The sequence below is a fragment of the Procambarus clarkii genome, chromosome 72 (assembly GCF_040958095.1).
Source record: "Procambarus clarkii isolate CNS0578487 chromosome 72, FALCON_Pclarkii_2.0, whole genome shotgun sequence".
In the NCBI taxonomy this organism is placed as follows: domain Eukaryota; kingdom Metazoa; phylum Arthropoda; class Malacostraca; order Decapoda; family Cambaridae; genus Procambarus; species Procambarus clarkii.
This window is the reverse complement of record NC_091221.1, coordinates 7,408,454-7,436,150: the sequence shown is the minus strand read 5'-3', so window position 1 is coordinate 7,436,150 and position 27,697 is coordinate 7,408,454. Positions and strand designations below refer to the sequence as shown.

The following is a 27,697-nucleotide window of genomic DNA, read 5'->3' as shown; positions in this document are numbered from 1 at the left end:
TTCCGTAAAAGTAATCCATAAGTGTAGAAAGAACATTTAAGATGACAAATTGTTACATGTGTTAAGGTGTGTGTTGGAGAACGATTGATTGGTCATTGAACAGCTTCAGCTGATTTTTTGCTTTATATATTGACATTTAACACCATGATATATTTTTTTAATTGTTTAGAAGTTCATGATTATGCTTTGTTCTGTCTCCTCCTCGGGTAAAGATAGTCGCGTGTTGCCGAGTGCCACAGTGCACCTGGATGAGTGTCGGGTTAGCTACGAAGGTGATGAGTCTCTGGTGCCTGGTGGTGGGGATGGTGGTGGTGCTGACGGAGGCGACCACAGCGCCCCCTGGAGCCAACGGGCAGGCTGTAGGTAAGACGCTCCAGCCTCTTGTGAAGATCGAGGTCTACCTTTCCTTCGGGACACTGTGGTGTGTTGCAGAGCTTATTCTAACTGTGGTGATTCAAAAATACAGTGATTATTGTAAGCCATGTTGTTAGCTAATTTTTCTACCAAACTGATTCAGCTCTATGATGCCGGATCATTAACCTTTTGTTAGTCTCATACCGCGTATTTCGACAGAGTGGCTGGTGTATACACTGTCATCTGGCGGCGGCAAGGGCGATAAGGTGACGCGAATGGTACTTAGCCTGACGGAAGTGCTTGGGCCCGAAGCGGCGTCTGCCAGCCTGGCCAACTTCACCCTGTGCCTGTGGTTCAGAGTCTCCACCTTCCTGGAGTTCAGCACTGTGGTGAGCTATGCCATCTCCAACGAATCTTCCGATTCCATCTTCATAAGTGAGTTGTGTTCATAAGTGAATTGTGTTCATAAGTGAATTGTATTCTTGAGTTGTGTTCGTTCGTGGTCGTCTTTCATCTTGCTAAATATTTTACAAAATTCCCTGTTATTAAATTTAGATAAAAAAAAAGTTAGTTTGATTTATTATGAAAAGTTTCAGTAAGAATGCTATTTGTATTATTATTACTTAATTTAGCTATCATTAGGTTTATTATTATAATAATTATAGATTGTTTTTTATTAAAATTTATTTGTGATTATCATTTCTGAATTTAGTTGTGAATTTTAATACTTGATTATAATTACCCTGTTATTGTAATTGGTGTGCATTATTATATTTCTTGTTTATACAACTTTACTGTCTTGTTTATTTTGGTCGTTTACAGTATCCATATGTGGGTCTAGTGTGGTGGTGAGAGAAGTGTTACTTGTCTCATCACCTAATCACAAGTGACACTTATTGATTGTTGTGCTTTTCTATTGTTTTTTCCTAAGATCTATGTACTTTTTTTTAATATGGCCATTTTGTGGACTTTTTCTAATGTGGCCATTTTATAATTTTTTTTAATGTGGCCATTTTGTGGACTTTTTTAATGTGGCCATTTTGTTAACTTTTTTAAGTGATCTTTTTGTAGACTGTTTCAAATGAGGGAATGGGAAGGAAGAGGGTGGGGAGAGAAAAGAAAGAGGGGAGTAGGATAAGAGAGGCAAAGATGGGGGGAGGGAGTGAAGATGGTGAAGAGGGAGTAGAACTCTGGGCAGTGTGAGATAGAGACCATCCCGGACTCTGCCAAGAATACCCTTCCTAGTATACGTATACGTATTTATGTATGTATATTTGTATATATAATTATACATGTATGTCATTGCAACATTTCTCCATTATTCCACTCTTAAAATTATATATATATATATATATATATATATATATATATATATATATATATATATATATATATATTGTTTTCTGTAGCCGTTTTCCTGCTGCCTTTCAGGACTTGAACCTCACAGACTGAGGCTTAGATATTTGGAGCAGGAATTAGCAGTTGCAGGGACACACTCCCTGATACCTCTCTGGTGGCACTGGCTGTGCCTGGTTGTGGAACCTGGCGCTTGGCAAGTGTGGTTAAATGGAGAGGGGGAGCGAAAATCCGCTATGAATAGCCCCCTTCCTCTTAATGGCTCGATGGTGCTGGGACAAGATCAGGATATACTCGACGGAGGATACACCAAGGAACAGTCTTTTCTAGGCCAGCTGACGGGACTGAATCTGTGGGACGCAGTGCTGACGCCGCAGGAACTCAGTGTATGGGCCGCTTGCGGTGGGCTCCAAGTGGGGGCCTTGTTGCAGTGGAGCAGTCTCAAGTGGAAGGTTCACAACGAGACCGGCGATGTAATGCTGCGCAGAGAGAGACCTTGCGAGTCTTTGAATCACATTGAGGACAGCTTGTTTATATTTACCGAGAAGATGACGTGGCCAGATGCTCACAAATTTCTGCTGACAGCAGGCCTGGAGATGGCAGCCCCTCGGGATGCGACAGAGGTAAAGGCGATCACTAAACTCATAGCGATGAATTATGATCAGTGTACTCTCGGCGTCATAGTAGACCCCGGTACTTGGCTCGGCATTGTGCTCAACACAACGACCGACAAGTTCGAGGATAGCGCAGGTCAAGCGTTTTCGTTTAATAACAAAACACTAAAAGTGAAAAGAAAAAGTAACAAATTCCACATGTCACTGTCAGTTCTCGGTGAATGGAACTTAATGAGCTTGAACGTAAGGATGTGTTTTACAGGCATTCAACGAGGACGAAGGCAGGTGTTTCGTTTACATGGGCTCTGTGATGATGATGAGGAGAAAGCATCTTTTACAGAGATAAGTAAATCCTTTGTTTTAGCTGTGAGTCAAGAGAACGGCATATACTTCCATGGCTATCGTCATCTGCACATATTAAGAGACGCCAACGGCTCCCGTTGGTGTCTTCGTGAGGGTCACTTCGACGAGGTGGCCTGCATCACTTCCGAACTTCCTCCTCTTGGTCGCCACGAATGGCTACTTCGGAAACGGGCCACTGACGCTTCCGAGGCCGATGCTGCTATTCGCATTGACCTCGCCTTAAGCAGATGCACAGACAACCAGTATACGTGTCCTGATGCTACCTGCGTAAATCTGGCAAAGATGTGCGACTCTGAGTTTGATTGTAGCGACAGATCAGACGAAGTTGGGTGCACAACAGCATTGCTGCCCAACTCCTACCTGTTGTTGCCGCCCTCTATACCTCTACCAATCTGGGCCGAGATCAGCGTGTGGAGAATGACTACCTTTGACCTCAAAAGCATGACTTTTCACATCAGCCTGGACGTGAAGCTGTGGTGGTATGATCCTTCGGTGACTTTTGCGCATTTGAACTCGTATCAGACCAAAGAAGTTATAACTGAGAAAGGAAAAGAGGTTAGTGTTGTACTTAGAGATTCTGTAGAACAGTTTTTTACTTATTTTTAAAAGTTGCAGACTCACATATAACAGAAACAACTTAGAAAATATTAAATGTTGCATGAGACATCTAACGTGACCAACACTCAAAATATTGTCAACAACAACATCTAACTGAATTATAGACATTGACTCCTCACTCAATTTCATTTGAATGCCCAGTTCATCCAACAAATAAATTGATAAATCTCATTAAGGCATTTTGTATAAAATAAATTAGCATGATAGTTTTGTTTCTAACACTTCCATAACCATTTCCAGATGTGGCAGCCGGTGTTTGGCATTAGCAACAGCCCAGACAATGCCAACACTGATTCTTCGCTGGAAGTAGAGAGAAGGGGTCCTGGAAAACCAACATCTAATGGTATATACTGATTCATTTTAATATTAGGCACATCATTTGCACGTGCAAATGAGTGTACTCACCTAGTTGTACTCACCTAGTTGTGTTTGCGGGGGTTGAGCTCTGGCTCTTTGGTCCCGCCTCTCAACCGTCAATCAACAGGTGTACAGATTCATGAGCCTATCGGGCTCTGTCATATCTACACTTGAAACTGTGTATGGAGTCAGCCTCCACCACATCACTTCCTAATGCATTCCATTTGTCAACCACTCTGACACTAAAAAAGTTCTTTCTAATATCTCTGTGGCTCATTTGGGCACTCAGTTTCCACCTGTGTCCCCTTGTGCGTGTTCCCCTTGTGTTAAATAGACTGTCTTTATCTACCCTAGTGTGGATCATTCTGTGTGTGCTCTGAATACTTAAGCGACCGGACTCCATTATTTTATTGTAAAAGAAACGACATGCTCACTGCAGTGAGGGTCATTAATGACCAAACTGCAACTACATTTAAGTTGTGTTGTGGAATGTAACTTACATTTATTAACGAGAAAAATACAGCTAATATTGATCACTATAAACAGCATGACGTAACTAATGGGCCTAGTGTGAGAATAATCAAAAGGAAATAGACAAGATGCAATTGATATTCATGGCATGAATTCTGATAATGAAGACCCCTTTGACGAATCTCAAGAGAAAAGTTTATCATGATCGTCCTCACCAGGCAATGAGGCAAATTTCTCCAGATGCTTACCAAAACAGTCTACTTACTCCCAAGAACCAATTTACTGTTGGGTAAACAGAGGCTTCAGGTGTAAGGAAATGTGCACAAATGTTCTCGTTCTTTCCAGGAATCACATTCGGTCCCGATTAATATATGACGTGTTTACAACTGATTGTGAGAGTATTGTATGTGACGTATTCAGGATTGATTGTGAGGCTACTGTATGTGAAGAGTGTTCAGGATTGATTGTTCGATTATTATATGTTATGTAATCTCAACTGATTGTGTGATCTCAATAAGTATCGTGATCTTGACTACAAAAGAAAATTCAGATACAAAAATTTTGACTGTTACTTATTATTGTTGCTTGAAAATGCCAAATAAAACATCAGATATGACAACAATTGATTATTTGTAACTGAAAAAAACTATGAATTGCTTCGTATTTTGCGCCATCCAGACATAATAGAAGTGATCAGGGTATATAGATTTAGAAATTATATGAAACATTTATTATTTATTTTTAATATTGCTTGTCTCTCACACAGGCTACAAGTACCCAGGCTCGGAGAATCCTGTGGTGATGACCACGACGGTGAAGTCAACAGTTCACTGTGACTTCCAGCTAAAATGGTATCCCTTTGATGAACAAACGTGCTCCGTCCTCTTCACGGTAAGGATCCTTATAGTCTCAGTATCTCTCGTAAGTCTCTCAGTATCGAACACCATCTCTCGTAAGTCCGTGTTCGATTCTCTTCGGTCGTAGTGTTTGGGCACTCTCTTCAGCCTCATATCTATATCTCTCGTTGGCCTCATATCCTTCCCTGGTGCTGTAAAGTTATACGCTGGCTTAGCGCGTTCTCTCGCTAAACAATAATAGCTTCAACAGCAGATCTGCAGAAGTGAAGAAAATCAAAGAGATGAATTTCCTCACTTCATGTATTTTCATTTTTATTTTATTTTTGAGATTGAATTTTATTCATATAGTTTCTCAATTGTGCATATGTTTAATTCTCGCAGAAGGTGTATATACCTTTATGAGACATGAATGTATATATACACCTTCATGCAGGCGATGAGTCACAATAACGTGGCTAAAATATGTTGACCAGACAACACACAAGAAGGTGAAGGGACGACGACGTTTCGGTCCGTCCTGGACCATTCTTAAGTTGATTGTGAATGGTCCAGGACGGACCGAAACGTCGTCGTCCCTTCACCTTCTAGTGTGAGGTCTGGTCAACATACACCTTCATGTCTCTATGTATATACACTGAGAGGTATAACCCAGTTCTCGCTGTATAAACACTGGGAGTTTACAGCCTCGGATGAGCTATTGAGCTATATTTACTCTCCTCAAATTTTATGTTCATATAAGGAGGTTCTTGCTACATGTGTAACTCCTTTATGGTTCTCGTTTGAATCTTCTTAAGGTGAGGAATCAATAATGTGCTAACCTAACCTAACCTAACCTTATCTGATTGAGTGTCCCAGTCAGAGAATAATAAACTCTTGGAAGCAGCTTCTTCCCTCTAACAGTTCAATTACCTGCTGAGGTCGTTTAGAGTTCATTCATTAGTCATTATACCTTAGTCATTATTTAGTTTAAGACTTTCTTCCGATTTTAACCCGATGAGCCTTATACCTCTCACTAAGCTGAAGGTTCAGACTGGCAGAGAATGTGGAGGTTATTTTTTCGGGATAGTGTGGCGAACGGGTCGAATAAGTTGCCAGCCAATATCACTGAAGGGAATATAGCTAGCTTTAAAAATAGGCTCGATGGATTCACTTCGGGGAGAGAGAAGGGGAGATGATGAGTCTAGCGGAACATTGCCCAGAATTATTCACTTCGGTGACACTTTTCCCCTGATAATTCCCCTCCCTTCCCTCCTGGTTTTGTAATCCTCCATCCCCCTAACTCCTGGGTCAGGTGACGAACGTTCGGAGCGAGGGCCTGAGGGTGAACAGGTCGTCAGCAGTCAGGGAGTGCCCAAAGACGCTGGAGGAGTACCTAGTAAATGGGTGTACTTTGGAGGAGGAGCTTCACCCCACCGGTAACATCACCCTCGTCCTCCGCCTCTCCCGGCGCTACGAGTACCACTTGTGGACGACCTTCCTACCAACATCTCTCCTCCTCCTCCTTGGGTACGACTATGGCAACTCTCCATCAAAATAATTATTGCTTTTGTAGTTTTGTAATATTATTAATACATAATAAGAGACAGGTTATAATATTGATTACAAATACAAAATCATAAGTATTACATGAGTATTTCCTGATGTCCACTTAATGTGTCCAATGCCTACTGAGAACTGTCCAATTCCAACTGATCATTGTCCAGTACCTAATGAGTATTGTCCACCATATACTGTAAACTGTGCACACTGTATCGTCTATTCGTCTACACAATCACTTTAATATACTTGGTCAGTTACGGGACGCTGATGCTACCGGCGGAATTCTTCAACGAACGGGGGAGCATGAGCTTAACGACGCTGCTGGTGTTCATCTCGCTGTACACGGAGACCAGCTCTTCCCTCCCCAGCACCACCTACCTCAAGCACATCGACGTCTGGTTTGTGTTCAGCCTCACCTTCCTCTCCTCCATCATCACCGTCCACCTCCTCACCTTCCCCAGGAACTTACACGTCGCTCGAGAAGCAGGTAGTCCCTCCTTGGCCACGGGCGTTGGCAAGTGGGTGTCCCCTCAACACATTTCAACTAACGGAGCTAAAAGCAAGAACGAAGAAATCTCGCCGCCCGCTAAGGTTCTACGATTTAGTAGGATGATCTTCGCGGCTGTTTTCCTCGTATTTACTATGATTTATGTCTTGGCTATAATTTGAAGGCGGGATCCCCTGTCGTGAGAGAGAGTGGATGTTTTCAAAATGTTTTTGTTTTAATGTATGTTCATATCACAGGATGTTGATGGTGTCTGCTAGGTCTTAAACCCGTATTCACATAACAAATTGCTTCTACGTGTTGGGTCTTAAGGCCATGTTTACGCTTCTGTGTATGATCTGAAACATGGTTTTTTCTATTATTAAAGTTTTCTCCCTTATGACATCTGTAATTCTCAGTCACAAGAACTGTCGATTACATTAATATAGGTGGTCTGCTGATAGCTACAGTTATATATATATATATATATATATATATATATATATATATATATATATATATATATATATATATATATATATATATATATATATATATATATATGTGTGTGTGTGTGTGTGTGTGTGTATATCACGAAAATAAACACGTGATTAAAAATGTGACAATGTCAGACCACGGAGGAAAAATGAAACAGGAATTTCCTTAAGTACTTTCGTATATTAATACATCTTCAGAAGGAGTGCCTCACCTTCAAGGAGTGCCTACACCTTCAGAAGCAGTGCCACTCCTTCTGAAGATGTATTAATATACGAAAGTACTTAAGAAAATTCCTGTTTCATTTTTCCTCCGTGGTCTGACATTGTCATATATATATATATATATATATATATATATATATATATATATATATATATATATATATATATATATATATATATATATATATATATATATATATATATATATATATATATATATATATATATCTACATTTGAGTCAGGTGGATGGGGTGAGGTGGTATTTAATAAGGTATTAATTTCATCAACACAAGCCAGAACATGAAACAATGGGTATTGAATAGAAGTGATTGTAGAAAGCCTATTGGTCCATATTTCTTGATGCTTCTATATTGAAGCGGAGTCTTGAGGTGGGTAGAATATAGTTGTGCATTAATTGGCTGTTGATTGCTGGTGTTGACTTCTTGATGTGTAATGCCTCGCAAACGTCAAGCCGCCTGCTATCGCTGTATCTATCGATGATTTCTGTGTTGTTTACTAGGATTTCTCTGGCGATGGTTTGGTTGTGGGAAGAGATTATATGTTCCTTAATGGAGCCCTGTTGCTTATGCATCGTTAAACGCCTAGAAAGAGATGTTGTTGTCTTGCCTATATACTGGGTTTTTTGGAGCTTACAGTCCCCAAGAGGGCATTTGAAGGCATAGCCAGCCCTTGTTTCTGTAACACCCGTTACATCCTGCAGTATTTAATTATCACTATATTAATATTTTTAAATAGTAAACATTTCACTTTTTAGTCAGATTAAAGTTGAAGCAGAATGTCATAAGCAAGGATGGTGTGCTGAATAAAGATGATTTATTAAGTGGATGGAGCCTTTAGCTGATCCCTTCCTGTGATTGGCTGTTGTGTGAATGTCAACAAAGAGTTTCTACCAATGATATGCCATTTATTATGCACCCCATACCATCTGTGGGCGGAGCTTGGAACCTCCTACCCGAGCACAACAACCCGCCTTATGGGTTGCTGTTTGGCTATTTATAGTGCGTTGGAAAAAAACTAGATGGCGTTAGTTGTATTTTGTGGAGTAATTTGTTATAAGTGTAATTTGATGTCAACAGATGGCGTAAGCTGTACCTTATGGCCACTGTTGACCTGCCAGTTGATAGTGTTCTCTTCTGCCGACAGATGGCATCAGCTGTATTATTATTATTTTAATAATATTATTACAGTAATAATAATGTATTATTATTACTTTAAACACTGGTCTATACGTCTGGTAGCTTATAATAAGGCTTTTATATTATGCTGGTATTAGGTAACTAGAATTCTGCAATTACTTTTTTTTATCTACTGTTGAGGATATGTAAGATAAATGTAAGGTTTTGAGGCTAAGTAACGAAGATAGTTACAAGATACGAGCCAGATGGTGTTGAGATTGCAAAAGGGTATGATAAGAACTTAAGCCAAAAAATCGATGCATAAATGTTCGCAAATATGCGACTAGGATTTATTTCTCGAAAAGTTACCAATAAAATACGCTTTCTAGTTCTTTACGTTTAAAATTAAGACCAGGGATTCTGTCTAACGAAGCTGCAAGCTAAAACACCGTTATCCTATAATGTTCATCTGTAGCTTGACCCTAAATACTCGTTTATTAAACGAATTTATTGTTAGAGTTCATTAGGAATCAACTTTGTTGAGGCCAGAGTTTCTAACAAATACCTTCCTGTGATTGGCTCTTGCGGGGAATGCCAATGCTTATATGAATAAAATGTAAAATAAGAAATACGTCCTTTTGCTCAATAACCTTGTTGTTGTACAAATGAACAACAATTCCTGTTTTATACAAGACAGACTTCCATTTAACTGAATAATATAGACCAATAAGAGGACGGAGGCATTGTATCGCCGATATTATTTGTGTGAGGCAACCCCCCACTGATGACGTCACAAGTTAGGTAGCCAGCCCATGTTTCTGTAACACCCGTTACATCCTGTAGTATTTAATTATCACTATATTAATACTTTTAAATTCTTAACATTTCAATTTTTAGTTAGATTAAAGTTGAAGCAGAATGTCATAAGCAAGGATGGTGTGCTGAATAAGGATGATTTATTAGGTCTCGATTAGTCTCCGTGGTGTAGTGGTAAGACACTCGCCTAGCGTTCCGCGAGCGCTATGTCATGGGTTCGTATCCTGGCCGAGGAGGATTTACTGGGCGCAATTCCTTAACTGTAGCCTCTGTTTAACGCAACAGTAAAATGTGTACTTGGATGAAAAAACGATTCTTCGCGGCGGGGATCGTATTCTAGGGACCTGCCCGAAACGCTACGCGTACTAGTGGCTGTACGAGAATGTAACAACTCTTGTATATATCTCAAAAAAAAAAAAAAAAAAAAAAAAGGTGGATGGAGCCTTTAGCTGATCCCTTCCTGTGATTGGCTGTTGTGTGAATGTCAACAAATAGTTTCTACCAATGATATGCCATTTATTATGCACCCCATACCATCTTGGGGCGGAGCTTGGAACCTCCTACCCGAGCACAACAACCCGCCTTATGGGTTGCTGTTTGGCTATTTATAGTGCGTTGGAAAAAAACTAGATGGCGTTAGTTGTATTTTGTGGAGTAATTTGTTATAAGTGTAATTTGATGTCAACAGATGGCGTAAGCTGTATCTTATGGCCACTGTTGACCTGCCAGTTGATAGTGTTCTTATCTGCCGACAGATGGCATCAGCTGTATTATTATTATTTTAATAATATTATTACAGTAATAATAATGTATTATTATTACTTTAAACACTGATCTATACGTCTGGTAGCTTATAATAAGGTTTTTATATTATGCTGGTATTAGGTAACTAGAATTCTGCAATTACTTTTTTTTATCTACTGTTGAGGATATGTAAGATAAATGTAAGGTTTTGAGGCTAAGTAACGAAGATAGTTACAAGATACGAGCCAGATGGTGTTGAGATTGCAAAAGGGTATGATAAGAACTTAAGCCAAAAAATCGATGTATAAATGTTCGCAAATATGCGACTAGGATTTATTTCTCGAAAAGTTACCAATAAAATACGCTTTCTAGTTCTTTATTTTTAAAATTAAGACCAGGGATTCTGTCTAACGAAGCTGCAAGCTAAAACACCGTTATCCTATAATGTTCATCTGTAGCTTGACCCTAAATACTCGTTTATTAAACGAATTTATTGTTAGAGTTCATTAGGAATCAACTTTGTTGAGGCCAGAGTTTCTAACAAATACCTTCCTGTGATTGGCTGTTGCGGGGAATGCCAATGCTTATATGAATAAAATGTAAAATAAGAAATACGTCCTTTTGCTCAATAACCTTGTTGTTGTACAAATGAACAACAATTCCTGTTTTATACAAGACAGACTTCCATCTAAGTGAATAATGTAGAGCAATAAGAGGACGGAGGCATTGTATCGCCGATATTATTTGTGTGAGGCAACCCCCCACTGATGACGTCACAAGCTAGGTAGCCAGCCCATGTTTCTGTAACACCCGTTACATCCTACAGTATTTAATTATCACTATATTAATACTTTTAAATTCTTAACATTTCAATTTTTAGTTAGATTAAAGTTGAAGCAGAATGTCATAAGCAAGGATGGTGTGCTGAATAAAGATGATTTATTAGGTCTCGATTAGTCTCCGTGGTGTAGTGGTAAGACACTCGCCTGGCGTTCCGCGAGCGCTATGTCATGGGTTCGTATTCTGGCCGGGGAGGATTTACTGGGCGCAATTCCTTAACTGTAGCCTGTTTAACGCAACAGTAAAATGTGTACTTGGATGAAAAAACGATTCTTCGCGGCGGGGATCGTATTCCAGGGACCTGCCCGAAACGCTACGCGTACTAGTGGCTGTACGAGAATGTAACAACTCTTGTATATATCTCAAAAAAAAAAAAAAAAAAAAAAAAAAAAAAAGGTGGATGGAGCCTTTAGCTGATCCCTTCCTGTGATTGGCTGTTATATGAATGTCAACAAAGAGTTTCTACCAATGATATTCCATTTATTATGCACCCCATACCATCTTGGGGCGGAGCTTGGAAACTTCCTACCCGAGCACAACAACCCGCCTTATGGGTTGCTGTTTGGCTATTTATAGTGCGTTGGAAAAAAACTAGATGGCGTTAGTTGTATTTTGTGGAGTAATTTGTTATAAGTGTAATTTGATGTCAACAGATGGCGTAAGCTGTACCTTATGGCCACTGTTGACCTGCCAGTTGATAGTGTTCTCTTCTGCCGACAGATGGCATCAGCTGTATTATTATTATTTTAATAATATTATTACAGTAATAATAATGTATTATTATTACTTTAAACACTGATCTATACGTCTGGTAGCTTATAATAAGGTTTTTATATTAAGCTGGTATTAGGTAACTAGAATTCTGCAAGTACTTTTTTTATCTACTGTTGAGGATATGTAAGACAAATGTAAGGTTTTGAGGCTAAGTAACGAAGATAGTTACAAGATGGTGTTGAGATTGCAAAAGGGATTACGATAAGAACTTAAGCCAAAAAATCAATGCATAAATGTTCGCAAATACGAGACTGGGATTTATTTATCGAAAAGTTAGCAATAAAATACGCTTTCTAGTTCTTTATTTTTAAAATTAAGACCAGGGATTCTGTCTAACGAAGCTGCAAGCAAGCTTCGCAAGTAATGGTGAGAGAAAAAAAACTAGACAGTATACATTACATTTGAAATTAATAATGGATGAATGGTAATAAATTGGTGTATGTTTGTATGTATACCAGACAAGTCCATTTAATGACAAAATTTAGCCATTTTGTGTACAAACTTTTATAACTCATATTATTAATTATAACAGTAATCGAAAAAAGTCATAGTTTGTATATACAAGAGATGAAACAGAGTTTTATGAGCTAGAGCTGAGTCCATAAGGAGCCGGAGCTACCAGAAATACCTTCCTGTGATTGGCTGTTGCGGGGAATACCAACACTCTTTTATGAATAAAATTTAAACTAAGAAATAGGTCCTTGTGCACAACAACAAGGCTGTTGTGAAAAAGAACAACAATTTCAGTTTTGCACCTGACAGAAATCTCCATCTAACTGAATAATTTAATCGAATAAGAGGGCAGAGCAGCGTATCATTATTTGTGTCAAGGCAACTCCTACTGATGACGTCACAAGCTAGGTCGCCAGCCCATGTTTCTGTAACACCCGTTACATCCTGCAGTATTTAATTATCACTATATTAATATTTTTAAATAGTAAACATTTCACTTTTTAGTTAAATTAAAGTTAAAGCAGAATGTCATAAGCAAGGATGGTGTGCTGAATAAAGATGATTTATTAAGTGGATGGAGCATTTAGCTGATCCCTTCCTGTGATTGGCTGTTGTGTGAATGTCAACAAAGAGTTTCTACCAATGATATGCCATTTATTATGCACCCCATACTATCTGTGGGCAGAGCTTGGAACCTCCTACCCGAGCACAACAACCCGCCTTATGGGTTGCTGTTTGGCTATTTATAGTGCGTTGGAAAAAAAAGAGATGGCGCTAGTTGTATTTTGTGGGGTAATTTGTTATAAGTGTGAATTGAATTGTCCGGACCAATTTGACTACAGCCGAATTGAAAGCAAACGTCAACAGACTAACCGAAACTGTGAACGCCAAGAAATCAGGACTCCACCTGCCAAAGATTATTGGGGAATATAAACCTGGATATGCGTATGGAAATGTCAAGACACACAAGCCTGGAAACCCACTTTGGCCAATCATTAGCCAGATACCCACACCCACGTACAGACTAGCGAAGCGACTCAACGGCCTGCTGACTCCTTATGTCCCTTGCGCCTTCAGCCTGAAGTCGCCAAACGAATTTGTTGACTTACTGCGGGGCGCACGGGCCACAGGAATAAGAGCCTCGTTGGACGTAGAATCGCTGTTCACTAACGTACCAGTGGACGAGACAATCGGGATGATAGCCGACAGAGTGTATCGTGATCCAGCCTGTACTCCTCTTGACATACCAGAAAATATCCTAAGGAAACTACTCCAAGCTTGTACTAAAGAGGCACCCTTCTTGAGCCCGGATGGGCACATGTATAAGCAAGTAGATGGGGTCGCCATGGGTTCTCCCATGGCGACTTCTACAAGTTTGCAAACTTCTACATGGGTACCAACGAGCAAAAAGTCTTAGTCGACATGAACATGAAACCGGCCATATACTGCGGGTATGTTGACGACAATTTTACACAGGTACCTGATGTCAGACATCTGCAGGAGTTGAAGGAGGCATTTGAGCGGAGTTCCGTGCTGCGTTTCACTTACGAGATGGAAAAGGATGGGAAGCTGCCCTTTCTAGATGTAACAGTCATGGAAAAGAGCGGAGGTTTCCACACTGCAGTCTACACAAAGGAAACGAACATAGGAATGTGCCTAAATGCCAAAAGCAACTGCCCAGATAGGTACAAGAGGAGTGTTGTTAACGCATATGTCGACCGTGCTCTCAACCACAGCTCAGAATGGAAGCAAGTCGACGAAGAACTCTGTAGGGTAAGGCAGGTCCTAGTCAACAACGGCTTCTCCAATGGTTTCGTCGAAGACATCATAAGAAGGAAAGTGAAACGCCATGCAACCTCTGAAGAGACAACCAGCACAACACCTATACCCCCTATTAGACTATTTTACAGGAACTTCTTTTCCACAGCTCATAAAACGGAGGAAAGGGTCCTGAAAGATATTGTTAATAGAAACGTTATCCCTACAGACAAAAATCAGAGGATACAACTGACGATTTACTATAAAACCAGAAAAACGGCCAGCCTACTCATGAGAAACTCTCCAGACACAAAACAGAACGCTTTAAAAGAGACTAACGTCGTCTATGCCTTCAAATGCCCACTTGGGGACTGTAAGCTCCAAAAAACCCAGTATATAGGCAAGACAACAACATCTCTTTCTAGGCGTTTAACGATGCATAAGCAACAGGGCTCCATTAAGGAACATATAATCTCTTCCCACAACCAAACCATCGCCAGAGAAATCCTAGTAAACAACACAGAAATCATCGATAGATACAGCGATAGCAGGCGGCTTGACGTTTGCGAGGCATTACACATCAAGAAGTCAACATTAGCAATCAACAGCCAATTAATGCACAACTATATTCTACCCACCTCAAGACTCCGCTCCAATATAGAAGCATCAAGAAATATGGACCAATAGGCTTTCTACAATTACTTCTATTCAATACCCATTGTTTCATGTTCTGGCTTGTGTTGATGAAATTAATATATATATATTATATATATAAATATATATATGTCGTACCTAATAGCCAGAACGCACTTCTCAGCCTACTATTCAAGGCCCGATTTGCCTAATAAGCCAAGTTTTCATGAATTAATGTTTTTTCGTCTACCTAACCTACCTAACCTAACCTAACCTAGCTTTTTTTGGCTACCTAACCTAACCTTACCTATAAATATAGGTTAGGTTAGGTTAGGTAGGGTTGGTTAGGTTCGGTCATATATCTACGTTAATTTTAACTCCAATAAAAAAAATTGACCTCATACACAGAGAAAAGGTTTGCTTTATCATTTCATAAGAAAAAAATTATAGTAAATATATTAATTCAGGAAAACTTGGCTTATTAGGCAAATCGGGCCATGAATAGTAGGCTGAGAAGTGAGTTCTGGCTACTAGGTACGACATATATATATATATATATATATATATATATATATATATATATATATATATATATATATATATATATATATATATATATATATATATATATATATATATATATATATATATATATGTCGTACCTAATAGCCAGAACGCACTTCTCAGCCTACTATTCAAGGCCCGATTTGCCTAATAAGCCAAGTTTTCATGAATTAATGTTTTTTCGTCTACCTAACCTACCTAACCTAACCTAACCTAGCATTTTTTGGCTACCTAACCTAACCTTACCTATAAATATAGGTTAGGTTAGGTTAGGTAGGGTTGGTTAGGTTCGGTCATATATCTACGTTAATTTTAACTCCAATAAAATAAAATTGACCTCATACATAGAGAAAAGGGTTGCTTTATCATTTCATAAGAAAAAAATTATAGTAAATATATTAATTCAGGAAAACTTGGCTTACTAGGCAAATCTGGCCTTGAATAGTAGGCTGAGAAGTGAGTTCTGGCTACTAGGTACGACATATATATATATATATATATATATATATATATATATATATATATATATATATATATATATGTCGTACCTAGTAACCAGAACTCACTTTTTGGCCTACTATTCAAGGCCCGATTTGCCTAATAAGCCAAGTTTTCCTGAATTAATATATTTTCTCTAATTTTTTTCTTATGAAATGATAAAGCTACCCATTTCATTATTTATGAGGTCAATTTTTTTTATTGGAGTTAAAATTAACGTAGATATATGACCGAACCTAACCAACCCTACCTAACCTAACCTAACCTATCTTTATAGGTTAGGTTTGGTTAGGTAGCCGAAAAAGTTAGGTTAGGTTAGGTTAGGTAGGTTAGGTAGTCGAAAAACAATTAATTCATAAAAACTAGGCTTATTAGGCAAATCGGGCCTTGCATAGTAGGCTGAGAAGTGCGTTCTGGCTACTAGGTACGACATATATATATATATATATATATATATATATATATATATATATATATATATATATATATATATATATATATATATATATATATATATATATATATATATATATATATATATATATATAATATGCAGTACCGGCATGGAGTAACCCCTTGAAAATTAAATTAAAATAGAGAAAGTGAAGGGAGAGGCGACTTGACTTGTCCCAGAAATGAAGAACAGTAGAAAGCTGAGCGAGATCAACCTTATTCACCACCTTTTAAGGAAAACCGAATCAGTGGGGGACATAATAGTAACGTACAAGATACCACATAGTGGCATGTCTGCAAGAAAGGTCCCTGACGCTCGAAACCAAAAGCCTCAGTGTCAACATTATCAGTATTGATGGAGAGAATGAGGGAGAGAAGTGAGAGATAAAAGAGGGAACTCGGTCAGCCCCACGACATGATTGGTGAATGACCTGGAGTTCTGGCTGGGGGCGTTGTGATTAAGACTTGAGAAGGTTATTGACACTAATATTCTCTCTCTCTCTCTCTCTCTCTCTCTCTCTCTCTCTCTCTCTCTCTCTCTCTCTCTCTCTCTCTCTCTCTCTCTCTCTCTCTCTCTCTCTCTCTCTCTCTCTCTCTCTCTCTCTCTCTCTCTCTCTCTCTCTATCTCTCTCTCTCTCTCTCTCTCTCTCTCTTTCTCTCTCTCTCTCTCTCTCTCTCTGATAGTGGTGGTGTTTGGGATGGTGATTTTAATGATGGAGGTGACAGCGTCTTAATGTGGAAGGTGTAGTTCTTCAAGAGATTGATGGTGATGATAGTGCTGTGTGTGTATGTACTCACCTAATTGTGCTTGCGGGGCTTGAGCTCTGGCTCTTTGGTTTCACATCTCAACTGGTGTACAGATTCTTGAGTCTACTGGGAATCTTATCTACACTTGAAACTTGATTCTTATCTACACTTGAAACTGTGTATGGAGTCAGCCTCCACCACATCACTGCCTAATGCATTCCATTTTACTAACTACTCTGACACTGAAAAAGTTGTTTCTAACACTCCTGAGGCTCATTTGGGTACTCAATCTCCACCTGTGTCCCCTTCTTCGCGTACCACCCGTGTTAAACAATTTATCCTTATTTATTTATCCTACCCTTTCAATTCCTCTGAGAATTTTGTAGGTAGTCATCATGTCTCCCCTTACTCTTCTTTCTTCCAGTGTCGTGAGGTGCATTCACGCAGCCTTTCCTCGTAAGTCATGCCTCTTAGTTCTGGGACTAACGTAGTGGCATACCTCTGTACTTTTTCCAGCTTTGTCTTGTGCTTGACAAGGTACGGGCTCCATGCTGGGGTCGCATACTCCAGGATTGGTCTTACATATGTGGTATACAAGGTTCTGTGTGTATGTGTGTGTGTGTGTGTGTGTGTGTGTGTGTGTGTGTGTGTGTGTGTGTGTGTGTGTGTGTGTGTGTGTGTGTGTGTGTGTGAGGGGGGGGGGGACCAGTAAAGGGTAACACTAAAGCCAGGGGAAGAAGAATAATGTCTGCGTACAGTGAGTTCTTTCGTGACTCGGAGGAGATAGATATCCATGAATTAAATTTTCTTCTTAGCGGTCAGATCACTAACTGACGATTTTCAGACATTTCCGGTGATTTCCAGCTTCCGTGAGACGGTACTGGTGGTGGAACCGCCTTTCTGGGAACAAGTTCCTCTTGGGGGTAACTAATGAAAGCTGTGATCAATTCCTATCAACGATATCTTTTCTAGAACCAGTAGTAACTCTATATGTAAACAGAGCCTGTAGGCTCATCACACCTGTCGCCAAAAGACCCCGATGGTGCTGTTGTTTCTTAGAAGAGCGAGGAAATACGGTGAAGAGTCTCACCCACATCATCGCGATGAAAAAACCAGATAATTCTACTCGTTAACCTTGACTGGAAAACCTCTTTTTTGATAACCTCAACGACCGACAATTCACTCCAGTTGTGCAATAACGTGTGAGTTGTATGGAGGGAGTCGTCGTGCCTGCCCGAGTCGCGTCGTTGTATAGACGACAAATCTTACCTGATAATTAACTGATGTTTTGTTTTGTCGTCATGTCACGTGACAAAGACATGACCGCGTCCAGCCCTTTCATCTAATAAGTCGCATTTTTTACGTAATCGATCAATCCATTACCAAAAAATACGACTTTGTAAACATTGAGCCTGTATAGCAGTCGAATTGGCTAGAAAAATGGCTATTAGAGTTAAACACATACAAATGTGAGATGATGAAGAAGAAAACAGGTGCCAGGAGACGAAAAGCGGTGTAGGAGGTGTGTGGGTTCACAATTAAGGAGACTATCTCCCTGTAATGACTATAGATAAGGACTTGGGAGTGATATAATGCCAAGTCTAACTCCAAAGGCATATATATATAAATACGATAAGATGTGAACGCTTCAGAGGACGGGCTACTTAGCAGTTATACTCGGCGCTGGCAAAAGTCAGCACCTTTTCCAGGAATCTAAATAAAAATAATTAAAATCATGTACTCTACTTGTACGTGGGACTTTTTGTATAGTATGCTGGCCCATCGTAGAGCCCTTATCTAAACAAAAAACCATAAGACAACTACAAATGTTTCAGAAGTTTGCAACAAGGCTCGTCCCGGGTAAGAAGAAAGACTGAATGAACTAGACCTGGAGAGGAGATATGATATAAACATAAAATACTTTTAAGGGAGATTTCCAGTGTGATATGAGAGGACATGCTAAAAATGAATACAATATTACAAGAGGATATGGATGAAAGCTTGAGACTGAAATGAGTCATAGGGGAATTAGAAAGTTTAATTTTACCGTAAGAGTATTGAAAAAATGTAATGAACAAAAGGAACAGATTTTAGATGCGAACTCCACTCACAATTGCAAAAGTAGATATCATTATTGAACAGGCAAGGAGTCATTGCCATAGAGAACCAGAAGCTAGAAAGGAGGGATTCCAGGAGCCAATGCTCCTTTCTGCAGGCACAAATGGGTAAGTACACACACGAGAGTAGGTATGATTCGATGGAGGATCCAGAGACATTACGAACAAGGCACCATTATTTCAAAGGCGAAGCCCAGGAACTGACACTCTCCCTACAAGAACAGGACATTTATCTACTTCTCATTTGGAGTCAAAGCAAATTTCAATTTCCGGTGTCATACGATTACAAAATACCTGTAGAATACCTTTCGTGGCAAGCAGGTGTACCGAGGGTGACGTAATCGACGTCTGAATACCTGCAGAGGTTCATTGACGTAATCGACTTTGGAGTTCCTAAAAAGTCCAGATTACGTCACCCGTTGCTTTGCAAACGATGCAATCGACGTTGTAATAACTTCCTCGGACCAGTTGCTGTACAGCGAGTGACGCAATCGACGATGCAGTAACTGCCAGGGCCGTACGGTACGTCGCTGGGCGACGGACACGCGTCACATCGCCAGGTGAGGCAGCTACGACGTCTCCAGCATCAGATTGGGAGCCAGGTGGCGTGTATCCGCTTCCTTTGAGAATCTCTGCTTGTTTATCTGCATAAAAGACGATATATATATATATATATATATATATATATATATATATATATATATATATATATATATATATATATATATATATATCACCCTTCTTAGGGTGATGTCATGAAACAAGCCCATGACATCACCCATATATTCATATGTATATATGTCAAGAGAAATACTGAATAAAAACACTTGTATAATAGACAAAACCCAAGATGTAAGATGATTACATATTCTTGAAGTAATCCATATAAAAATAGAACAGCCTACCATAAATACCCAAATTACGGAACTATTCACTCTACCCACCATGAGAGTAAGGACACGACCAGAACATAAAGATGCCAACATAGAAGACACTGCTCAACATAATAGGCCTACTACACCTGATTAATCTCTGCGTGTGCCTCGTCCCCTGTTATCGCCTTATCTTTTCCTTTATTCTTGTCCCACTTGTATAGATCTACTTGTCTTCATCTGACCCCGTACTGGTATAAATCTAACGCTCTTTGTATTTTCTTATGGACGGATAATCTAGTAAAGATTCTAGAGAAAGTGAACTTGAAATGGACCATTAAAAACAAAAGTGAAGATAGACCATATCAACACTTTCGGCAGCCTCCTCCATGGGATGAATCGAGTCTAAAGATTATCACTGAAGGATTACCAGCTAAAAAATCAGCATGTGACTCGCAGAAGCTCAAAGCAGTCATAGAACGACAAATGGAGACCATCTCAAGACCGACATCGACTCATATCTTCACAGGTGGATCAGTTGATCAAGAAAGAGGTTCTGCTGGAGCAGCAGTTTACACTAACAACCATGAAGCTTACCGGAGCATGAATAGGGGTGCTCAACATTGCAAACAGAATTATATGCCCTGAAACAGGCCATAAACTATACAATTGAGAATAATTTGCATGATGTCATCATTCATACCGACTCTAAATCTTCGCTCCAGGCATTGTTATCCAGTCAACACAGATATAATATACAACTCATCACAGAAATCCAACATATAGGAAAAGAAGCCCATAATCTAGTGCTGTCAATCACCCTAAATTGGATACCAAGTCACATTGGCATAGATGGTAATGAAAAGGCAGACTCTCTAGCAAAAACTGCTGCTGCTCTACCTGTTATACAGGTCCAAATGCCTCCAAGTTTTTCACAGATTAAGGAGCAAGTCAAGAAGCAAATAATCCCAACTATCAAAAGTCGCCACAGAACCAAAGTAGCGGAAGGAAGTTCCACTGCGTTATGGTACGAACAAGCCACTGGGTACTACTCTTTCAAGCCTGACAAAAAGATATCCAGAGACATTGCAGTAGCCATACACTGACTCAGACTTGGCTACAAGTGCTGCTGGGAGGTAATAAACCCAATAGTTAAAGAGTGTCATATCTGTGGAACAGAAGCAGAGGCGCCACTATTGCACTACTTACTGGAATGTGAAGCTACTGAAGCCCTGCGCATCAAACTCAACATTAATCCAACGACAGCAGCTGCATTAGATGCACATTCTACAGCGACTACAATGATTAGAAAAGCCGTTAAAGAATGGGACTCACTAGTGAACATTCTGCACCTACATCCGCCACCAAGATAATGTTATTAAAACACGACTAAAACAGAAGCGAAAAAGAAACAGAGAAAAAGGAGGAAACCCCACCTCCATTTAAAACTTTGACCCAAATATCAGAGTAACAAGGTTATAGCGAATAACCGAACTCAATTACGGGCTCACTATAGCCCGTGCTACATGGACATTTCGTTCTGAATAGCTAAATCTAAAACAACAACAACAACAACGTATTTTCTTAGACACAGTCCCGCTCCTGTGCCAGGAAAGTCCACTAGGGGCTCACCATATCCCATGCTACTTGGAACTTCTGTTCCGAGTAGCTGAACCTATAACAAAAACAACGTATTTTCTTCAATGGGCTCACCATAGCCCGTGCTACATGGACATTTCGTTCTGAAATGGTATTACAGGTAGGGGGTCAAAGGGAAAAGGAGAAGGACTGTGGTGAGAAAGGGGATGTTAGTGGAAAAGTTGGGTAAAGGATAGAGAAGAAAATGGAGAGGAAAGGAAGGTATAAGTGAGAGAGGAGGGAGAGTGGGGACACTGGGAGAGAAGACAAAGGGGAAAATGAAGAAAGAGAAGAGGTGAGCAAGTCCCGGGCACCGCCGGGAATCTCATCTATTATATCATATCTATTCGAATCACCATTGATCTTCATCTGTATTCATCAGCCAAAACGTATATTACGGACTTCTTTACTCGGTGATGCCTCATCCGGCAGAGGACCGGTATACAGCTCGTCCTCCTAAGGTTTCCAAACGTCAAGAAATTGTCGTACTAAAGTGCTTTTATCCTAGCTTACCAGAGGACCCAAAACAGAAAACGGAACCAGTATGTCAATTTGCGAGAGCTGCTGCCATTTTCTAGTACGACGATCTTTGGCCTTAGGTAGAGTGTACGTCAAAATGCGACGTTCTATTATGGAGGACTGGTTGGGTATATTGCTGGAGACTTTACATATGGCGTATATCAATACAAGTGTGATCAGATAGATACAAACTACAGATAAACACGAACTATACCAGTTGGTTTGATGTTGGGCTTAAGGCCAATCCTCCTCATCTTGTGGAGGATTACAAACTCCACGACAATAGTTTACTGACTAACCAGCAAGTATACTTTAGTCTTGAACGTAGTCAAGGACTAGAGTAAACTCACACTGTACATACACCGAGAACCGGAGCACACAGGTATACAAATATATGTATATATGTGTGTGTGTATTGTACCACTGTAGCCTTGAAATAGTTCACCGGGTGCAGAAAGAAAAGTGGTTCACCTCCTGCCTCGTAATGCTGCATCATTCCACTAATAATATCCCCATTGGTGGGTACCCATAAGGCGAGTTTCTTACGGAAAATTCTTTGTATTCCGGTGGCATGAATTACGAAAAGCAGAACCTACTGACAAAGATGTGGCGGCGTTTGGCAGGTCGGCCCATCCTGGGTTTAACCCGAGCTCGCATCCTCGAAGGAGAGCCAGTCTCGCCTGCACCCTCAAACTAGAAAGGTAAGCATGTGTCCCATTCCTGTTGTTATAGTGCTTTGGTAAATGTTGCATCCATTCTTGGTTTTGCCGCGTCCCTGTGTGTTAATCTCCCTGTGGTGGATGGTCAGCGGACTCTGTCCTGGCATTTGTTGTGTTACTCTGCTGATATAGGTGGGTATTAGTGTAGATATACAGCTTCTAACTCCTGTTAGGAGGCAAATATAGCTACTTTTGTCGTCCCACAGTGGGTATTAGTGTAGATATACAGCTTCTAACTCCTGTTAGGAGGCAAATATAGCTACTTTTGCCGTCCCACAGTGGGTATTAGTGTAGATATACAGCTTCTAACTCCTGTTAGGAGGCAAATATAGCTACTTTTGTCGTCCCACAGTGGGTATTAGTGTAGATATACAGCTTCTAACTCCTGTTAGGAGGCAAATATAGCTATTTTTGCCGTCCCACAGTGGGTATTAGTGTAGATATACAGCTTCTAACTCCTGTTAGGAGGCAAATATAGCTACTTTTGTCGTCCCACAGCTCATGTTAGGCCTTATCCTATTAGTTTTCCCTTGGAATACGACTCGTCAATCTGTTTACACCAGGTCGCCAGTTACTGCTGGGTAAATAGAGGCGTACGATAACTGGTACCTAGTCAACCTTTCTTATCCCGGACTCAAACCTAGTCACAACCGCTTGAGAAAGAATGTGATGCTCTGCAAAGTAAACTTGGCACAGGAGGAGGATCTGAGAAATGACTACTATAGCCTATAATCCTTACTAATGTAAAATTATCATAAATGGAATAATGAAGAGAAGTCCCACTGTATACAATGAAATGAAGTACTATAGAATTCAATGAAGTATTCAAGAATAGAATGAACTATAGTGATTAATCCCATGTGTCCGAAAAAGAGTCTACAATCTGCAACTTATGGTGGTGTGTCTTCTTCCTGGCGACAGATGGCGCCTGGAGGAGTAACGATGCTAGTGGTGGTGACGGTGATGATGGCTCTGCTTCCCGCCGGGGCTCCGCAGACGTCGGGCGTCGCAATCAGCTCGGTCGTGGACGACAACGGGATCGTCAGCGGGGAGTGTGCCTACATCAACGGCCGCGGAGAGCCTATCAAGGTGAGGCAAGACTGTGTTCTCCAGTCTCTCCTCTCCGGGAGTAACTCTTCTCTTGTTTTTTTAAGTATTTTCGTATGTGTGTGTGACTTGCTGCCTTCTGCAGTTGGCCAACCACTTGTGCTGGACGGTAGAGCGACGGCCTAGCTTCATGCAGATCGGCGTTCCATCACTGACCTGTCCAAGTGGTTGGGCACCATTCCTTCCTCACGTCCCATCCCAAACTCTTATCCTGACCCCCTTCCCAGTGCTATATAGTCGTAATGGTTCGGTGTTTTCCCCTGATAAATCCCTCTCTTGTCCTGCGGTTGTGTTGGCCCTTCTGTTCCTCCCTTCTCCACTGTCTGCTTATCTACCAGGATATTCTTCGGGGTAGTCGCTCACCTATCGTTTTCCACCTCTCATTCACCCTTTTTCACCCACCTTTTATGCCACGTTCGTATTTAAGTTTCACATTTTCTCTCACCAAATACTTATTCCCAATTCTCTTCTTAGCCATTCCTTTGTTCTCCTGTTTCTGCTTTTCTCTTTTTCGTCTGGTCTTCCTTCCTTTCTCCCTTTCTCTGCCTTAGTTATCTCCTCATATCTCTCTCTCTCTCTCTCTCTCTCTCTCTCTCTCTCTCTCTCTCTCTCTCTCTCTCTCTCTCTCTCTCTCTCTCTCTCTCTCTCTCTCTCTCTCTCTCTCTCTCTCTCTCTCTCGTCACACTTGCTGCACTCTTAACACACTCAATAAACATTCCAGATTCGCTTCCGCGAATCCCCAACCGGGCAGATCGAGGCTAACGCCGACAGCGCCTCCGTCAGAGACGCTGTTGCCGAGCTAAGAGTGTGTCGTCAGGCGGCTGCCGCCGTCAACACCAGGGTGAGTGCATCCCTCCGTGGCCTGAACGAACAGGTCAGTCAAAAAGAACCTTCTGCGCCTTCGTCAGGTAGAATTGAATCTGATTTAGGCATCTCGACGTATCATAAACTGCCAGATAAATGTTTGATTCTAGGGCGGGATTCGAACTCGCGTTGTGAGGGGCCAGGATACAGTAAAGTTTAAAAAGACCATTAGGCCTGCTGATTGGCATTATCTGTGGGATTCTATAGCTCTTATAAACATAAATATATATATAAATATAATATATATTATATTTAATATATATTATATACCTCACCTCAGGTCTTATTCATGTTATACATACTGTACATTTCACAAAAAATCACAATGGCGTGATAAATCAATGGAAATCATTTTGAGGCAATGGTGGGGCTTCGAACCTGCGTTCTGGGGAATCCCAGACACCCGCTCACTAACCCGGGGTACCGGGGTTGGTCGCCTTTCATACTATATTGTGGCCGAGTCGGTTAGGAGTTGATTCCCAGGTGTCCAGGAATCACCAGAACGCTAGTTTGAATCACGCCTTTGCCTCAAAATGATTTTCAAATTGTACATATATTTAGACATATAAGACATGGCGTTATTCTATATTATTCATCCAGGTTTATGTAATAAAACTTTTTTTTTTAGCATTATACTCTTGAGGGTTGTAGGATTTTAAATTTATAATTATAGTTTATTTCAATCAATTACATAAATTAATCAAATAATACCAAATTACCTTTTATAAAAACTTCATTATTTTGCAGTAATTTTAATTATATTCATCATCAAATATACAAAATCCAAATCAGTGTTTTGTTAACTTTCAGTCAAATTATTGTTCTATATCATGTGAGTTTACCCTAAATACTCTTTCCAAACCTGTCTTGGCTTCAACTCAATATTTACCTTTGAAAGTTTAGAGTAAATGCTAGTGTTTATCTTTAATAGTTTACTCAGGATAAACGTCAGTGTTTACCCTTAAACGTTTTCTTAGAGTTTGTGATCAATCTCGACAGCTCTCTCAGCAACAGCGAGAACTGGAAGACGTGATCTACAGGAGCATCCCGTTCAATCTCTTCCGTCGGCGTTGATTTGGTCAGTACCCGACCCAACGGCGTTGATTTGGACAGTACCCGACCCAACGGCGTTGATTTGGACAGTACCCGACCCAACGGCGTTGATTTGGACAGTACCCGACCCAACGGCGTTGATTTGGACAGTACCCGACCCAACGGCGTTGATTTGGACAGTACCCGACCCAACGGCGTTGATTTGGACAGTACCCGACCCAACGGCGTTGATTTGGACAGTACCCGACCCAACGGCGTTGGTTTGGACAGTACCCGACCCAACGGCGTTGATTTGGACAGTACCCGACCCAACGGCGTTGATTTGGACAGTACCCGACCCAACGGCGTTGATTTGGACAGTACCCGACCCAACGGCGTTGATTTGGACAGTACTCAACCCGACAGCGTTAATTTGGCTATCTCAACCGTTGGAAACAAAACTCCCTTTCCTTTTTTTTTCAAATGTCAACAAAATTATGATTTCTCTCTTAAAATGTATATTCATTCGAGTCTTCCAATAGACTTTCATAATCATAGTTTTTAGGAGGAAATCAGTGGGAACCATTTGGATAGTTTTAATGTAGTGGTTTTGATTTTAGACATTACATCCCTTTGATATCATTTTTCTTATTTACTGGAACTTGAAATTAAAAAAATTATACAGTATGTTTATGTAATCATCTTGCATCAATGATTGTTAGATGAGTAAAAATGAATTCCATCACATCAGGATTAATGTATTTGTTTAATTCTTGTCGTAATATGTGGTTGTTAAAATGTAATAATTTTTGTTAAATGTTACTGTTATTTAAATAAAAATTTAAATGATAAAAGCTTAAAAATGTACAATTTTAATATAAAATATTATAAAAATTAAATATTAATGTTGATTGTAAAAAAAAAGTTAACGTTAATTCTTTTAAACAAATAAATGGCAATGTTAAATGTTAAAAATTGCTAATATTAAATTAAATTTTGTTGCAATGTTAATGCTAAAGATGCAGATGTTTTAACTGTTAAAATAAGGGCGACGATAAGGGATAAATGAAGTGAATTTAGACAACTTAAATGTGTTTGATTTAGACACACACACACACACACAGCCCAACCACTTGGCCTGTACGGTAGAGAGACGGTCTCGCTTCTTGCAGGTCTGCGTTCAATCCCCGACCGTCCAAGAGGTTGGACACCATTCCTTTTCTCCGTATTATCCTTATCCTTGTATTCCTTTCAATTGTTACATAGTCGTAAAGGCTTAATGCTTTCTCCTGATAAATTCCCGTATACCCACTTCAGTTGTTCATGCGATATTGTTTTTGAGTACCGTATTGCTTGTGACATCACCTCTTGTGCAGCTGGAGACAGCTGTTGTGCGTCTTGTCTTTATATATGTGTAAACTACGCTTGAAACAATCCAGTGTTCCCCGCGTCTATTACGTAACCCGGTAATATGTTTCACATACCTAGTTTTCTATTAGCAAACCAGTGTTTATTCAGGTCACAGGATCGAACATAGATTTTATGTAGTTTCAACATAGTTTTAATGTAGTTTCAACGTAGTTTCAACGTAGTTTCAATGTAGTTTCAAAATAGTTTCAATGTAGTTTCAAAATAGTTTTAATGTAGTTTCAACGTAGTTTCAATGAAGTTTCAACGTAG

General features: G+C 40.0%; 2 protein-coding genes across 4 annotated transcripts; both read left to right on the top strand.

Moving 5' to 3' along the window:
- Nucleotides 1-221: 221 nt before the first annotated feature.
- LOC123773576 (uncharacterized) lies at nt 222-7,475 on the top strand. The gene is made up of 7 exons (XM_045767367.2): nt 222-363; nt 574-789; nt 1,786-3,242; nt 3,546-3,648; nt 4,900-5,024; nt 6,282-6,496; nt 6,784-7,475. The coding sequence occupies exons 1-7, from the start codon at nt 249-251 to the stop codon at nt 7,196-7,198; spliced, it is 2,646 nt and encodes an 881-aa protein (XP_045623323.2). The 5' UTR covers nt 222-248; the 3' UTR covers nt 7,199-7,475.
- Nucleotides 7,476-22,855: 15,380 nt separating this feature from the next.
- Nucleotides 22,856-27,101, top strand: LOC123773639 (uncharacterized). 3 transcript variants are annotated; one of them, XM_045767462.2, is made up of 4 exons: nt 22,856-22,996; nt 23,936-24,103; nt 24,843-24,962; nt 25,985-27,101. In XM_045767462.2, exons 2-4 carry the CDS (start codon nt 23,936-23,938, stop codon nt 26,057-26,059), a joined length of 363 nt encoding a protein of 120 aa, XP_045623418.1. In that variant the 5' UTR covers nt 22,856-22,996; the 3' UTR covers nt 26,060-27,101. The 3 variants fall into 3 exon arrangements, with proteins under 3 accessions (XP_045623418.1, XP_045623416.1, XP_045623417.1); XM_045767460.2 differs by having other exon boundaries at nt 24,843-24,995; XM_045767461.2 differs by lacking the exon at nt 22,856-22,996 and adding an exon at nt 23,005-23,146 and having other exon boundaries at nt 24,843-24,995; nt 25,985-26,160.
- Nucleotides 27,102-27,697: the final 596 nt, after the last annotated feature.

Coding starts and splice junctions, on each gene's coding strand:
- LOC123773639 (XM_045767460.2), top strand. CDS start 23,936: ATGGCGCCTGGAGGAGTAACGATGCTAGTGGTGGTGACGGTGATGATG. Junction 24,104..24,842: donor GCCGCGGAGAGCCTATCAAG/GTGAGGCAAGAC, acceptor TAAACATTCCAG/ATTCGCTTCCGCGAATCCCC. Junction 24,996..25,984: donor TCCGTGGCCTGAACGAACAG/GTCAGTCAAAAA, acceptor CAATCTCGACAG/CTCTCTCAGCAACAGCGAGA.
- LOC123773576 (XM_045767367.2), top strand. CDS start 249: ATGAGTGTCGGGTTAGCTACGAAGGTGATGAGTCTCTGGTGCCTGGTG. Junction 790..1,785: donor TTCCGATTCCATCTTCATAA/GTGAGTTGTGTT, acceptor GCTGCCTTTCAG/GACTTGAACCTCACAGACTG. Junction 3,243..3,545: donor TAACTGAGAAAGGAAAAGAG/GTTAGTGTTGTA, acceptor AACCATTTCCAG/ATGTGGCAGCCGGTGTTTGG.